General features: G+C 41.7%; 2 protein-coding genes across 2 annotated transcripts in view; one reads left to right on the top strand and one right to left on the bottom strand.

Moving 5' to 3' along the window:
• Positions 1–342: 342 nt before the first annotated feature.
• On the bottom strand, positions 343–1,991 carry LOC123862439 (G2/mitotic-specific cyclin-B1-like). The gene is given in 2 exon segments (XM_045901981.3): positions 343–1,579; positions 1,581–1,991. Coding segments are annotated over 2 exon segments (1,269 nt in total). The 5' UTR covers positions 1,970–1,991; the 3' UTR covers positions 343–699.
• Positions 1,992–5,261: 3,270 nt separating this feature from the next.
• The window catches only part of GCH1 (GTP cyclohydrolase 1), a 45,284-nt gene continuing 33,209 nt past the window's right edge, over positions 5,262–17,336 (top strand). Inside the window, exon 1 of the mRNA XM_045900901.3 lies at positions 5,262–5,767. Within this exon, the coding sequence (XP_045756857.1) occupies positions 5,428–5,767 (340 nt within the window). The 5' untranslated portion in view covers positions 5,262–5,427. The remainder of the gene's footprint in view (positions 5,768–17,336) is intronic.

The following is a 17,336-nucleotide window of genomic DNA, read 5'->3' as shown; positions in this document are numbered from 1 at the left end:
ATGATGTGAGATAGCGATCCACAATGTTATATTAGTTGCAGGTGTATAACATAGTGAATTGACAATTCTATTCATCATACAGAGCTCACCATAATAAGTGTAGTCACATTTGTCACCATATGCTATTATAATATTACTGACCACGTTCCCTAGGCTATACTTTTTGTCCTCATGATTTATTCATTTTATAACTGGAATTTTATACCTCTTAATCCCCTTCGCCTATTTCACCGACCCCCCCACCCCAAGTTCTTTTTTTGCTACATGCAAGAGGATGTCCACTTGCCCTAGTACCATTTGTTGAAAAGACTTCTTACCCCATTTAATTGTCTTGGCACTCCTGTTGAAAATCAATTGCATGTAAATATAAGGGTTTCTTTCTGGTACAGAAATATGCTTGTATTATATCTTTGACTACATTCTCTCCCATTTGTTGAGTTCTCTATCTTTGGAACCCTAATTATTCTTATGCTGGATCATCTTTGTCTTCTCTAAAAGCTTTCATCTTTCTCTCTTTTCTGCATTCATTCACCTGCCTTTCTTCATGTCAGTAATTACATTTTCTGTAGTGTCTATTTTTTTTAAGAAGTAAAAAGGACCACAAACTTTATTAAAAGTAAAGGTAACATATAATATGTACAGATGGCACATGGTGCCAATTTTATTTGCAGTTATAGTACTCTAACTCATGTTTACAAGTTACACCTTTGCCACAGCCTTGGCTAAGTATTGAACTAGTACAGAATTTAGCTGTGCCAGAGTGCTGATCTTAGCATGCTTAGATGTGGCATACCTGTTCTTGTTAGTCATGTGCTTTGTAAGCCCACGATTCACCATGACTATATTCTTAGCCAGGTGTTGCATAACATTTAGAAGGGATTCTTCAGTGTATGAGAGATAATGCTGTAGAGTTGGTGTCCATTCACCATCATCAAGAATTTTCAGTGCTAAGCAAAAAGCTCCTGCTGCAATCTGAGAAGGAGGAAAGTGCACCATATAGTAGTCCAACATAGTTAGTTCCATCAGGTATTTGGCCAAAGTATGTTGCTCAACATCAACCTCTCCAATCTTAGTTGCTCTCTGAAGGAAATGCAGGGGTAGAGGGCGGCCCAAACCAAAATTTAAAGATCTTAGAATCTTCATTTCCATCTGTCTGATTTGGTGTTTAGTGTAAGTGTTGTCAGTCACAAAGGCAAAGTCACCAATTTCTGGAGGGTACATTTCTTCATATTTGCTTGCAATAAACATGGCAGTGACACCAACCAGCTGCAGCATCTTCTTGGGCACACAGTTATTCTGCATGAGCCGATCAATAATGGAAACAGTCATGTACATGGTCTCCTGCAGTAACCTGAATTTCATTTGAACCTGTACTAGCCAGTTAATAAGGATGGCTCTCATATTTCCAGTGACTTCACGACCCAGTAGGTATTTTGGTCTGACTGCTTGCTCTTCCTCAAGTTGTCTCAAATAAGCATAAATATCTTTCACATGTTCACTGCAATGGTTTGGATCAGCTCCATCTTCTGCATCCACATCATTCACTGCAAGAATTACATCAGAGAATGCCTGACAGATATTCTTCTGCAGGGGCACATCCAGATGTTTCCATTGGGCTTGGAGAGGGAGTATCAACCAAAATAGGCTCAGGCGAAAGTTTTTCTTCTTTAATGGGCTCAGGATCTGGCTCTGGTTCTGGCACAGGCTCAGGTGCCTTTTCCAGAGGTTTAGGTATTTTTTTAGCAATAACTTTTCCAGGAACCAAAGTTTTTGCTTCCTTTTTCAGAGGCAGTTTGGCCTGTGGTTGTTCACTGACTTTGTTACCAATGTCTCTGAGAGCCGTTCTTGGCCTCAGCCCGGGTTTGGAGGCCGCAGTCGTGGCCAGAGGCATGCGCTTTGTGCCTGCCATACTGACCTTCACCTTATTTTCAACATTAACTTTTGTGTTCCTGGTGACCCAGAGCGCCATGGCTTTGTCTTCACCAGGCAGCTGCTGGAGAGAAGTGGGGAGAAGCAGAGCGCGGGAGCCACCAACGAGCCGGGGACCTGAAGCCACCGCAGATCAACAGCCGTTCCTCCGCAGCACGCCAGGCCCTGCAGTGTCTATTTTATACATGATTCTTTTTAACAAATTCCATAATAATGATGGTCCTCAATTCATTTCCTTAGATCTGTAACTCCTTTTTCAATTTTATTATTCTATTATCTTGGGTTTTTTTTTTTATCATATTGAACTCATGTTTTTATTGTTTTGTAGCATAAAAAATTTTTGAGGAATTTTCTTCTGTTCCATGAGCTTTATTTCCTACTCAGCTGCATTCTTTGTCTTTGTGTCTTCAATATGGTATATTATTCCCGCCTTTGTTTAGTCTGTTTTGTTTGGCTATTGTATGTTTGCAATGGTTGCTGTGCCGTTTTGCTGTTCCACCCATGCCTGATATTATTGAGGATGACTTCTTTGTGTTCCCATTACTGTGGAACCTCATTTGTTTTCCTGACTCTGCTACAGTTTGGGACTTGAGGTGACTGTGATATATCCTTTCTCCTATAAGGGACTGTGAAGATTGGGACAGTGTTCATCTGTGGTAGAAGGCACTCTTCATTAGTACCCCTCTTTTTAGCACATGCTAGTTCTTTTGAGGTGTTATTTAAGATCCTCTGCCAGGGACATGTGATATTTGGGGTATATCTACCCTTCCCTTGTGAGGTAACTTTGGGCTGTGGACACCTTCCTCAACTCAGTATAGAGCTGAGTGATCTCATTCCTTTCCATCTCAGAGAGTCAGCTCAATGTTCCATTTTTCTCTCCAAAAGTTGTTCCATTCCTCCTCAGTAAGAGGAGAAGTTAAGGGCTCAATTTAGTTTGCTTCCCCTGACATTTGGGGGATTTAGTGAGACATCTCAGGATTTCATTGACTTCACAGTTTTTCTTCTGGAAGTTAGGAGTGGAATAAGGACACTTTTCTTGTGTATCTTTCCACCTTAGTCAAGAATATCCTCTAAAGTTTGAATCTCAAATATAAAATCTTCATCAAGTGCATTTAAAGAAATTTACTTTTTTCTTTTCCAGTTACCATTGCCAAATGCCTAAGGTTAGTTTACCTGTTACCCTTGGTAAGTGACTATACATTTCTATAGCACTGCAGTATTCAATCTCTGATACTATATCTCACTCATCTGCTTCTCTGTTCTGCTACTGTCCTAAAAATGGGAGAATTAAAAAAAAAAAATCCTTGGTTTTTTGATAGAGTCACTCCCAGGTTGGGTCCAAGGTGAAACTGGGTCCCTTACTGGGTTAGAAACATAGATGTCATTACAGTTTCTAGCTGTGAATGCTCATAGTTTTACTGTTGAAATATTTTGTGCTAATAAATTCTGTGGAGTATGTCCCTCCTATTTTAGTTTATTCCTCCTTCTTCTCTCATTTCTACTTATAACCACCCCTGCCAACAACCTACATTTCACTGTTAAACTGTTTATATAATGGTGATTATAAAGCTTCCTTGTATTACCTTTGGGCATTTGGCTGAAAGGTACTGCCTCCATTTAACAAGTAAATATTTTATAGAACAAATCCAGAGTAACAAAAATGCTGATGCCTCAGTGGCAGTGTTTATAAGAAAATTTAATTTTTAGGGTAAAAATGTCATTAGAAATTGTCTTTGGAGAATACGATATTAGTTAATGTTTACAAATGCTTTTAAAGGAAGGCACAAGATTGCGACTAAGAAAACATCTTATTTGAAAGTGTCTCCATTGAATCCTTCCACTTTTAAAAGTACCTCACTTGGTATCTTTGTTTTCATTTGCTAAATACAAGGCCATTCTTTAATGTTGTCTCCATCTATGCTGACACATTTTGAGACCCAGTGGATAACTCTGACCAGAAAATATCAGTGGACAGTGGGCAGTGCAGTTACAGGGAAAAAAATGTTACAGGACCTTGCTGATGGGGGAAAAACCTTACAAAAATATTAGCAGACTGACAGAGAGCCCAAGGGATGGTCATATTTCTTGATTTATGTAGTTTGGCATTTCATGCATATAGAAATTCAATAATTATCTTTAAAAACCACATTGGCATGAATACTTCTTCTGTTTTAGACTAAAGGTGCTGAGGAGGCCAAGGAATTTCCATATTTCTTTCCTTGATATTTAGAACAGGGCTATGCCTGGAGCAGATATCCAATAAATACTAATTAATAATTATAATGACTGAGCTACTGTATTAGTATAGAATAATTTCAGGGGCTTCTCTCCTGGTTTGTCTGATTTGAAGCTTTGTAAAAGCTGTATATATGTCAGAAAGCCAGCATTAGAAACTCTCTGAAGCAAATCATATATTAATTTGATACGTGTTTTAAAACTTACCGTTGGCATTATGAAATAATTCCTCAAGTGAGGAAAAAAGCCCATTTTTTTAAAAAAGCCCATTTTTTAATCTTAAAGAAAACAGTCAAAGCAGATGTCACTGGTTCCGAGTCCAGCTGATCAATAACGTTTCACAATTTGTACCAACACCAGGGGAAAGGAGCTTACTTAGCACGTCACTCTAAAACGATTAGTACCAAATTTCCAGAGCGCAAATGGGTTTTTAATGAAAGTGCTAACTTTTCTTCTCTTGTAAATCAGTTTTTCTCCAGGGTCAAAGTTCTGACCCTCACAAATACCATCCACCTAGATACAGAGACTCACGCGAGTGGGAGGCTTCTCGTTGGTGGCAGGAGCGTCGGACAATTTTTAACTAACCAACCCGAGTTTTGTGTCATATTATTCTCTTGCCCTACAAACATTAAGAGCTGGTCTTCTTACCCACAGTCTTTTCCCCTCGAGGCCACCTGTTTGGTCATCTTTCACAGAGCGAGGGGACCAGAGCACTTCTGAGGCAGTGTTTTCTTCGCCTGAGAGGGCTGACCGTGCGCCCCCGGCACGCATCCCCACGCCACGGTTCCAGCACCCGACGCCTGCCTCCTTTTGGATTCGGTTCACACTGCAACCCAAATGGTCCATCCCTCTCCTCCCGGCTGGCGCCGGAGGAGTCCCCAGCGGGTCAGCTTCACCGCCCCCAGGGGCGGCCTTTCCGGAGTTCGCGGGGTCGATCCCCCGCCTCGCGCCCCTCCCTCGGGGCCGCCCCCTCGCAGGAGCCCCGCGGAGGACAGGCGAGGGGGCGGGGCGAGCGCCATGACGCGCGGAGGCTCCGGCCAATGGGAACGCCCCGCGGCGCCGGCCGAGCCTCCAGCAGATAAAAAGGAGGCACTGCCGAGCTCCCTAGGCTTCCACTGTCTCTGGCTGGGAGGGTGTCACTGGCCGGTCGCCTACTTTCCTCAGGTGATCCTGGCCACAGCCTATTTCCTGCGGCCGCCGGCGCACTTTAGTTGCAGTGCTCGAAGCGTCCCAGAGTCCCTCCGGAGCGGCAGAGGCGGGTCCATGGAGAAAGGTCCGGTGCGGGCGCCGGCGAAGCCGCGGGGCGCCAGGTGCAGTAATGGGTTCCCCGAGGGGGAGCCGCCGCGACCCGGACCGAGCGGGCTGGCCGAGAAGCCGCCGCGGCCGGAGACCAAGACCGTCCAGCCGGCCGACGGCTGGAAGGGCGAAAGGCCCCGCAGCGAGGAGGATAATGAGCTGAACCTCCCCAACCTGGCGGCCGCCTACTCGTCTATCCTGCGCTCGCTAGGCGAGGACCCCCAGCGGCAGGGACTGCTCAAGACGCCGTGGAGGGCGGCCACGGCCATGCAGTTCTTCACCAAGGGCTACCAGGAGACCATCTCAGGTCAGTGCGCAAGCCGGCGGCTCCGGCTTGCGGGACACGGAGTAGGTGGCCGAGGGAGGCGCGCCCCGGCTCCGGGAAGTTTCCGGAGTTGCCTCACTCTTGGCAGAGGACAGAGTGCTGTCACCTTCCGAACCCCGCCTTCGGCCCTGGCCCCGCTGTCCCGCCAGGCGAGGGCCTTGCGCCCGAGGTCTGGCTCAGCGGTCCCTTTGGGGTCCTCCGGGTCCTGCGCGCAGCCCTCTCCTTGAGCCTCGGGTTGCGGGGACCGCGGTCGGTGAGCTACCTGATGGGTGGGAGGCCGGAGCCCCTGCCGCCAGAGCTCCCAGGGCCGGATGCTTGAAGCAGGTGCCGAACCCAGACTTGCCAGGATTAGGATCACCTGGCGCTTGTGGACGGGAGGGCTTCCTAGGTCGTCCTTCTTCTTGAGGTCTAATTTTTTGGTAGGTCTGGGGTGAAGCTTTGGCTTCGTCTGCTTGGAGCGCCGGGGTGATTCTTTGTGGCAAACTCGGAGACCCGCACGCTGACTTGCCAGGGCACCCGGGTCTTTGGAAAGTTGTAATTCTCTTTTGTCCACTTCAGGTTAACTCCATCTCAGGACTTTCCCAGGATTTGGCACAGCTCAGGGCATGGATTGCCGAGAGTTTGAGGCGTGAGGTTTCTCTGGCTGGTTTGCTGTTTGAAGCCCCCGCCCCCATTCTAAAAGCTCGAAAGCAATAAAGTGACTCGCTGGGAATCGGGGAAGTTCGCTGGGCTCTGGGACCCCGAATCGGAGTACCTCCAGGCCGGGTTTGCCTAGTGCTATCCGTGCCTGAGGCGGGTCAGGCTTTCACCCAGAAGGCTGGAAAGCTGTAGGGGATGGAGGAGGGAGAATGGAAAATGAGGACTTCGCTGCCTATTTGCTGGGTGAATGGTGCCGGTCTTTACAAAAAAGAGAAAGAAAGCTTCTGACTCTGCAACTGGGACCAAGGACGTTGTTTTCCAGCTTAAATCTTTTGTGCCTCTTGGTGACATTTAGTTATTTGGCCTAAGAAACCTCTGCCTTCACCGTTTCTTAAGGAAGAACAGTGTTGCTTTGCAAGGTAACTTCTCTGTCCCTGTTACTTTCTTGATGGAGTATCCGGCGACTCCCCTTATAGATCCTGGGAAGAAAAAAGTTATTTTTGCCCAGCCTTCCACACCACAAAGGAAGGGTGGGAAATCAGTGTGAGAGGGGTGGGGCCCCAAAAGGAAATGATACTACATAGAAAGTTCTAGTTCTTTGTCCAAGTTCACTTTTTTACCTTTTGATGGTAAAAGTTCAGAGACTGAAAAGCCGAATTTCAAAATGCAAAGATGAAGAATAAGCAGTCTTCATTTGGTGAATATTCTATCCTTTGGTGACATTCCACGATGTAATGAAGAAACATCTTTTAGGGCCTTACTCATTCTGCCTCTTGTGGACACTGAAAGCAGTCTTCTTCCTAACATTGGTCAGACTTTGGGAATCTTGCCAAATTCACAGGAGAGGGGGATTTCTGACTCCCAAACAGGTCACAAAATTACCTTAAGTGACTCACAAGGTTTATTTAAACAAATGGTGAGCAGAAGTATGTCTTGTGAGCCATAGGGCTAATGAATCCAAAGAACACTTCAGTCTACCCTAGAAAATGGTTTTACAAATGTTAATTTATTACTTCAAAAGTCCATGGACCTACGGGTAGAAAGCAGATTAGGGGTTGTCAGAGCCTGGGGAAGAGGATAGAATGGGGAGTGGCTGCTTAATGGGTTTCCTTTTGGGGTAATGAAAATGTTCTGGAACTAGAGAGTGGTGGTGGTGGCTGCACAACATTGTGAATGTACTAAATGCCACAGAATTGTACACCTCAAAATAGTTAAAATGAATTTTTTTTAATGATGAATTTTATGTATATTTTACCACAATAAAATCCACAGGCCATTAAAGAATTATTACTAGCCATTAACTGAATAATTTTTATGCTTTAATTGCTTTATGTGGATGGTCTTGGTTAATCCTTAGTTTTGAGATAGACGCTGTTCTTTTATTCCCATGACAAGGAAACTGAGGCAGAGAGGTTGACGCTTCAAGTGGTAGGGCTGGTGTTTGAATTCAGACAACCTGAATGCAGAACTCTTACCTACTTTCTTATGTTGTTATTTTGATGTGTCAGTGTATCTTATCTCTAAGTATTTGAAACTATGAGCTATGACCTAACAGCTGGGTTAGTAGCATTAAAAAAAAAAAAAAAAGAGTAGAATGGAGAAGGTCAGTTTATCATATGTAGTAAGGGTATAAGTTGTGAGGAGCTTCTGTGTAGGTTTTATAGGTATGTTTTTTTGGTGTGTACTGGCTCTAGAAGTAAATATATTTCTTCACTGTGGCTTGTGGTCAAAAGTTTGAAAGCCTCTATCTAGGGGCTCATGCTTAAGGACTTAATACCTATTTCTTAGAGGCACATAGTTAGAAGACAGAGAGAAGAGGACAACAAGGATGGTGCTGAATTTAAAGGAATAAACCTCAAATGGTGGTGTTCTAGACCTTGGCCCAGCCTGGGTGGGAGAGAGGAGGAGGGATATTTAAAATCTGTAGAAAATATGGCAGAAATAATAAAGAAAACAATCCTGCACAATCCCTAATTTTTATTTCTTTAGAGAGCATAAGTCAGTGACCACTATAAATTGTTTTGGAAAGAAACAAACTTCTTTGAAACTCTCACTTCTCTATACATGTAAACAAGATACTCTGTATCTTTCATATCTCTGTGTAGTAATTCCTGGTTAATGGTATTGACTTCAGTGTTGTAAAATAGAAAATGGTGTTTTACGTTCTTCAAATAATTTCTTGTTACTTCCTCCTGAGTGAATTGATGCTAACTTCTGGCATTCTGGGGAATTTGTCATTTCTCCCTGTACTGCCCATTCTCTCCATGACCCTTGCTTAGTGTATCTTTCCTCAGTTTTCCAGTGTGTACCTTACCATGGGTACATCTATGATCACCAGTGATGGGGCTATGTCAGGGTTGTGCAAGTCTCCTGGTCACTGTTCACCACTGGGTTGGGAGGGGATGCTGAAAGAGACACTGTGCCCTTTCCCAGGAACTGGCTCTCCTTTGAATCTGGTATCACATCGTGATCCTCGGACCAACTCATCTTTCTGTTGCTGTCCCATTTCCATTTAACTACATCGTAGTTTTCTTATATATTCTAAGTTTTACCTTGATGAGGTCTCCTTTTGTTTTTTAAGATTGATTGATTGATTTTAGAGAGGTGGGTGGAGAGGGGCGGAGGGGAGAAGGAGAGAAGCAGACTCCACGCTGAGTGCAGAGCCCAACGTAGGACTTGATCTCAGGACCCTGAGCTCATGACCTGAGCCAAAATCAAGAGTTGGATGCTTAACTGACTGAGCCACCCAGGCACTCCAATAAGGTCTCCTTTCTAAATAGGGAATCTTTCCTGTATTTCCAATATTTTATTCAGAACTTTAATTAAATTGGAGGGTCTACTGTTCTTTGAGGTTCTTGGTCTTCTTGTCCCTGTGTCTGACCCGTCCCATTCCCTGTCCCTTCCTGGGTGTAAATGGGAATAACCTCTTAATTAACATTATCTACCAAAGGTTATGTGCATATACCTTGTTTCATCAGTTGTCCTTTTTATGAGTTTATGGGAACACACAAGAGTCTTGACTCTTCTGTCATATTTCTAATTAGAGTAGGTTTTAGCTTGTCTTATCCAGGATGCCAAAACAGTTTTCATAAATCAGTTGACAATGTCCCAAATTTTAGGAAACACATGAGCATGTATATAATGCAGCATGAGGAGATGGTACCACAGGTGATAGACTTCTTGACTATCTTCCCACCAGGGTTGAGGAGTCTTGTCCCTGCCTCAATAATTTTCACTGCCAGATGATATCTATCCTGGGTGCCTGGGTGGCTCAGTAGGTTGTCTACCTTTGGCTTGGGTCATGATCTCAGGGTCCTGGGATCGAGCCTGGTGTGGGGCTCTCCACTCAACAGGAAATCTGCTTCTCCCTCTCAGTTTCCCTCTCTCTCTGTATCAAATAAATAAATAAAATCTTAAAAAAAATGATATCTATCCTTTAAAGATAACACAAGGCAGGGCACCTGGGTGGCTCTGTTGGTTAAGCATTGACTCTTGATTTCGGCTCAGGGTCATGATCTCAGGGTTATGAGATCACCTGTGTGGAGCTCTGCACTTGGTGTGGAGCCTGCTTAAGATGCTCTCTCCCTGTGGGCCCCCCAGCCCCCACCATGCAGGCACTTTCTCTCAAAAAAAACGAAAGAAAGAAAGATAACACAAGGCCATCAGAGACTTTGTTTAATCAAAAATGAGTGTTAGCTACTTCATGCTGAAATGTCCTAGTACTCACAAACTTTTTTTTTCTTTTTGAATCACAAATCTTTGTGATTTACCAAATCAGACCAATGATGAACTAAAAATTGTAACAATTTATAAGGTATGAATGGGGACAAGAATCAAATTATTTACTCTCCCTCCCATATTGTGTGTGAAATGTGAGTTTATGTCCCAAGTTTTAAAGTATATTAAAAAAAGTTAATCTCATCATTGAGAGGTGCTATTTTTGGATGTGTGTAGTTCATTTAAATATTGATTCTCTAATTTTGTTTTAATTTATTTTGCTAATAAATACTTTTGTAGGACTTAGTTCTGTTTATTGCTAGAAAGAGTACTATGAATAAAGAAGAAAAATAATGAGGCTGTTGAAATATATGACTGGAATTTGGGAGTAGTCAAAGTTGATTAAAGCTGTTAAGAAGTCACTGAGAATGGAAGAGAAAAACTTGTCTTAATGGTTTCTTTTATTTTTTAAATTATTTTTTAAAGATTTATTTATTTGGGAGGGAGAGAGAGTGAGTGGGAGTGGGGCAGAGGGAGAGAATCTGAAGCAGACTCCTCGCTGAGTGCAGAGCCCATCTTGGGACTTGATCTCATGCCCTTGAGATCTTGACCTGAGCAGAGACCAAGAGTCAGACACTTAACTGACTGAACCACCCAGGGGCCCCCTAAGGTTTTCTTTTTAAGATTTTTTTTTTTTTAATTTATTTGAGACAGAGAGAATGAGAGAGAGAGCACATGAGAGGGGGGAGGGTCAGAGGCAGAAGCAGGCTCCCTGCCGAGCAGGGAGCCTGATGCGGGACTCGATCCCGGGACTCCAGGATCATGACCTGAGCCAAAGGCAGTCGCTTAACCAACTGAGCCACCCAGGCGCCCCTAAGGTTTTCTTTTAAAAATATATTATCTATAAACAATTTTTCTGGCCTGGGAGAAGAAAATTCACTACACATAACTTTGAAATACCAGACAAAGCCATCAGGTTGGTACTTGTTTTAGTTTCATTGAGCTGATATAAAGTACTACAAACTGGGCTGTTTACACAACAGATACCTATTGTCTCACAGTTCTAGAGACTAGAAGTCCAAAATCAAGGTGTGGGTGGAACCATACTCCCTCTGAAAATTGTAGTGGGGAGACCTTTTTTGCCTCTTCCCAGCACCTGGTGGTAGCTATCCATCCTCAGTGTTCATTTGCCTGCATTATTCCAATCTGACTCTTGTTGGTGTTCAAATTTTCCTCTTTTAAAGACACCAGTCACATAGGACTGAGTCTATTGTACTCCGCTATGTCCTGCCTTCCTTTAGTTAATTACATCTGCCATTACTCAGTTTCCAAACGAGTCACATTCTGAGGTACTGGGGTTTTGGGCTTCGACGTATCTTTCTGGGGGAGGACTACAATTCAACCTATATCTATACCAGTGCTAAATACTATTCTTCATAAGACTGGCAAATTTACAGTTTCATGTAACACATTTATTGAATGCCAGGCCCAACACCAAATGCTGGGAACACAGGATGAGTAAAACCAGATATGTTTTCTGCCCTTATGGAGTTTACAGTCTTTTGGACAAAGACATATAGTCATCAGAATCACATGAGTGAGTGTGTGATTACAGATTGAGAAATGTTAAGGATAAAATGGACACAGCTCAATGAGAGCACTTAGCAAAGGAATTTATCTGTGCTGGGAGATAGGAGCGTGGATGCCTGAGCTGACATGTGAGTAGCAACAGACACTACCGATGACTTACTAGGTGCTGAACAGTATTCTGAGTTCTTTACATACAGCGCCTCGGTTGCCCTCACAATAGCCCTAGAGGGTATGTGATGTTATTCCCATTTTACAGATAAGAAAACTGAGGCACAGAGAGGACCTGCCCAAGATCATATCTTGAAAATAGCAGTGTTGGGAGGATGATAGAGAATGAGAGTCATATTCTCCAACATTCTGTTTCATTTTAATTGTAATACGGTACTGACTTATTTAAATTCCCTCCTCCTTCTCTCCCTTTTTTTGTATTTTCTCTGCTGTTTTCTTTGTTCGGCTCTTGAAACTCTTCCATGGCTGGGTTTCCCTCACTGACTCATTTGCAGTATACTCCTGTAATTTGAGTGCAGTATTCGGTTGAGTCAGACTGCAGTATTAAAATTTGCCAGGAGAGGGCAACTATCTAATCTTTGATGAATCCTAGATTATGAATCCTGGATTATATGAACCATTCTTAATTCCAGTTTATATAAATGAATATATTCCCCATGGTTCTATATTCTCTACTGAATCTATGGCAATTAGATCTGGGGATGATTTGGGTTCAGTTAATCAAAGATTGTCTGAACTGAGGTAAATTTGTTATACTCAAGGCTGAGAGGACATTTACTCACTGGAATTTTGTCCGATTATAAGCCTCAATAGCAGTTTTTTAGACCCTTTTAGAGAAGATGGACTGTTTGTACTCCTCGTTGCATCCCTAGCAAACTTCCCAGCACATGTTTGAATTAATTTCATAAAGACAAAAACTCCTTCCTAACTTATCTTTCTTCTACCACAATCTTCTGTGTATAGGTGCTCAATAAATGCTAGTTGTTTTACACACTAAAGAAAAATTCAGAAGACTTGTCTTTAGGGAAAAAAAAGCCACAAGTTATTCCAGCTGGATCTCCTGAATAGTTTTAGGCCAGAGGTCATCCTTTAGACATGTTTGTAAAGTCAAGAGTCCTGCATCTGCCGAAATTCACCTGTTTGAGATAGCTTCTATAGTCAGTCAACATATTATTTCAAGGTATCAATTAAAGTGACTGGCCTGTTTCCCTGGCACAAAAAATTATCATGGGGAAAAATCTCTAGAAAATCTGTCAGGATTGCAATCAGTTTTTAAACTATCATAGAAATGTTCAAATGTACACAGCAGAGTATAATGAGCTGCTTATGTGCCTATTAGCTAACCTCAACTATTAACATAAACATAGGTCTAGCTTGTTTCATCCCTTCTGTCTCACCTTCCCTCACTGAATTGTTTTAAAGCAAATCCCAAATATGTCATTTCATTGATAAATACTTTATCTAAAAGAAAAAGACCTAAAAAATATTATGCTTGAAATTAACAGTAATTACTTACTTCCAAATATCTATCCAGTGTTTACATTTCTCTGATTTTTCCACAGGTGTCTCTTTACAAATTGGTTTCTTTGAATAAGGATTCAAACAATATTCACACATTATATTTGATTAATGTCCTTAAGTTTCTTTTAATTTGTTACAGTTTGCTATTCCTTTTTATCCCCTAATAATTTGTTGAAGAAACAGGGTCATTTGTCCTATAGAATTTCCCACATTCTGGGTTTTGCTCATTGTTTTCTCAGTTTAACATGTTCCTTTAGCTCCTGTATTGCTTATATACTAGTAGATTTAGAGGTGTGCCTCCCTGTCCCACCCCAAAAATAACTCTTAAACTTAGTCAAGAATAATTTATAAATGGTGGCATGTGCTTCTATGAGGAGGCAGCTAAATATCAAGTTGTCTGTCTTTTTGTGATGTTAAAATTGATCAACGTTAGGTGTTATCAGCCTGATTTATACATTATAAAGTTCCCCACCAGTCTTTCACCTACTACTTTTAATAGCCATTGATGATTGTCTAGATCCAGTAATTATAAGTTGCAAAATAATGATGTTTGTTCTTTAATTCCTTTTGAATTTATTGACTGGATTTCTATAAAGAAGGTATAAAAGAATACCTTAGGCTATCTTTGCAACTATTTAGTAAGTTTAAAAGTATTTAAAATAAAGCTTAAAAATATGAGTTAATTTCTTTAATTCTGCAGTGGAGATCTACCTCATTGTGACTTAATCTAGAAACCATAAAAGAAAATAATTTAACTACATAAAAACTATGAATTTTCACATGTGAAATACCAACACGAATGAAGTCAAATGATAAAATGGGAAGAAATATTTACAACTCCTCTTGAGATGATAGGATAATCACACTAATATAAAAAGAGATGCTAGAAATTAATGTGAAAGGCCAAAAACAGAATTGAAAAATTGGGAAGGCCTGTAAGCAGACAGTTCACGGGACAGGGAATACAAATGACTTTTAAACACTTGGAAAGATGCTTGACCTCACTCCCAGTAAGAGAAATGCACACAGTCCTCCCCCCCCCCCCCCCCGCCCGCCGCCAAGATACATTTCTTCCTTGTTAGATTGACAAAAGTCCAGAAATTTGATACGGCATTCTGTTATTGAAGTGATAGGGAAACAGATATTACTGTTGAAAAGATAACTGTCATTATGGAGGATAATTTGGCAACATCTCTCCTATACAAAGTTGTATATGCTACTTGAAAATCCTGCCTCTGGGAACTTATCTTAGATAGATACTTGGAGACATGAAATATGTATGCTCAAAGTTTGTCACTATAGCCTTGAATGTGAAAGTAACCTCAATGTCTAGGCCCTTAGAATGGCTAAATTACTCAGAGGAGTTATTTTTGTAGGAAAAATGGGGTGGGGGGGACAATAAACTGTTGTTTATATTGGTATTAAGAGTTAGAGGATACACAGTGCTTACATGTTAATCAGGAATATGAAATGGGCAGCTAGCAGATAAGTGTAGAAGCAAGACTTTTCACTATTTTCAGTTTTTGATTTTTGAGATATGTGCATGCATTTTCAAATAGATAAATCAAAAATACTTTGGCAAAGTTGTTTCAAATCTAGGAGTAAAAGAAATACTTTGTTACCTAAGGGCTAGCTAACAAGAAAGATCTGGTAACTGAAAAACATTTACCCTAAAATTAGAGAAAAATAGTTAGATATATATATTTGTGAGCTTGATCTTCATTGTGATCTTTATTGCATGTAGAAAGAGCCTGAGTTTGAATGTGACCTTCTCTTTTAACTGTCTGTATAATTACTGGCATGTCTCTTAACTTTGCCATTTTTCCCTTTTTGTAAAGGGTAGGTATGGTAATACCTGCTTTGCCTGGGCTCTTCTAAGAATTAAGGTAGGTAAAAAGCACCTGATACTTAATCTATTCCTTCTTTATGGTGAGGAAGAACTGTGGGACACTTTGGAGCCCTAAGCCACCATGTAAAAAGTCCAGTTACTCTGAGACTGCCATGCTGTGAGGAAGCTCTGCCACATGGAGAGACCACATGGGGGTGTTCTGGCTGATGACTCCACCTAAGGTCCCACCCAACAGCTAGCACTGAACAATAGACATGTGAGTTGATCCCCCAGGTTGTTCCGGCCCCCAGCTGACTAGCTATCTCCACTGAGGCCCCAGGTATTGAGGCATAGGGGCCAGTTATCTTCTCTGTGCCCTGTCTGGATTCCTGACCCACAGAATCCAGGGACATAATAAAATTGTTATAGACCACTAAATTCTGGGGTGTCTTCTTATGCACTAAAAGCAACTGGAACGAATTTTAGATGAGGGTGGTTAAATTTGTATTTGTACAAAGGAGAAGGAAGTGACTTAAATAGGCCAAGAGATGGCATGATGGTTTAAGGCCAGAGATTTAAATTTGTGAATTATCAGCATAAGGCTGACATTTGAAGCTGGGAGAGTGCCTGAGAGTCACAGGAGGCAAGGAAAACAAAAGCAAAAAGGAACTATTGGGACTTCATCAAGATAAAAATCTTCTGCACAGCAAAAGAAACAATCAACAAAACTAAAAGGCAGGCTACAGAATGGGAGAAGAGGGGATGCCTAGGTGGCTTGGTTGGTTAAGCATCTGCCTTTGGCTCAGGTCATGATCCCAGAGTCCTGGGATCGGGTCCCACGTCGGGCTTCTTGCTCAGCAGGGAGTCTGCTTCTCCCTCTGCCTGCCGCTCCCCCTGCTTGTGAGCTCACTCACTCTCTCTCTGAGAAATAAGTAATAAATAAAGTCTTAAAAAAAAGAATGGGAGAAGATATTTGCAAATGACATATCTGTTAAAGGGTTAGTATCCAAAATCTATAAAGAACTTATCAGACTCAACACCCAAAAAATAACCCAGTTAAGAAATGGGCAGAAGACATAAATAGACATTTTTCCAAAGAAGACATCCAGATGGCTAACAGACACATGAAAAAATGCTCAACATCACTCATCATCAGGGAAATACAAATCAAAACCACAATGAGATACCACCTCATACCTGTCAGAATGGCTAAAATTAACAACACAAGAAACAACAGGTGTTGGCGAGGATGCAGAGAAAGGGGAACCCTCTTGCACTTTTCATGGGAATGCAAGCTGGTGCAGCCACTCTGGAAAACAGTATGGAGTTTCCTCAAAAAGTTAAAAATAGAACTACCCTACGATCCATCAATTGTATTTACTAGGTATTTACTCAAGGGATACAAAAATACAGATTCAAAGGGGTGCAATGCACCCTGATGTTTATAGCAACATTATCAACAATAGCCAAACTATGGAGAGAGCCCAAATGTCCATTGACTGATGAACGGATGGATAAAGAAGATGTGGTACACACACACACACACACACACACACACACACACACACACACACTGGAATATTACTCAGCCATCAGGAAAAGAAACCTTGCCATTTGTAATGACATGGATGGAACTAGAGTGTATTATGGTAAATGAAATAAGTCAGAGAAAGATACCACATGATCTCACTCATATGTGGAATTTAAGAAAGAAAACAAATGAACATATGGGAAGGGAGAAAAGAAAAGAAGGAAATAAGTCACAAGAGACTCTTAAGAACAGAGAACAAGCTGAGGGTTGTTGGAGAGAGGTGGGGGAATGGGCTAGATGGGTGTTCAGTATTAAAGAGGCTACTTGTGATGAACGCTGCGTGTTGTATGTAAGTGATGAATCATTGCATTCTACTCCAGAAACCAATATTACACTGTACGTTAACTAAAATTTAAATTAAAAAAATAATAAAGATGCTTTCTAAAAAAAGAGAGAATGAGAGACAAGGAACAAAAGGAAGAGGTCATGAGGCATAGTAGACTTGAGCCAGATTGCCTGGCTTCACATCCTGTTACTTATCAACAGTGCCTCAGTAGCTTCATCTGTAATATGGGGCTATTAATAGTACTTATCCATCTTATAGGGCTAATATGAGGATGGAATGAGTTGGTACACAAAAAGTGCTAAGAGAAATGCCTGCGCTATGGGACGTTCTGTAGACATTTTGTACATGTTAGCCGTGAGTGCTGAGATTT

Source organism: Mirounga angustirostris, unplaced genomic scaffold (assembly GCF_029215605.1).
Source record: "Mirounga angustirostris isolate CCGP_5_RB_7025 unplaced genomic scaffold, mMirAng1.0.hap1 SCAF_9, whole genome shotgun sequence".
NCBI classification, from domain to species: Eukaryota; Metazoa; Chordata; class Mammalia; order Carnivora; family Phocidae; genus Mirounga; species Mirounga angustirostris.
Note: the sequence above shows the minus strand (reverse complement) of the source record. Positions and strands in the feature narration are given on the sequence as shown.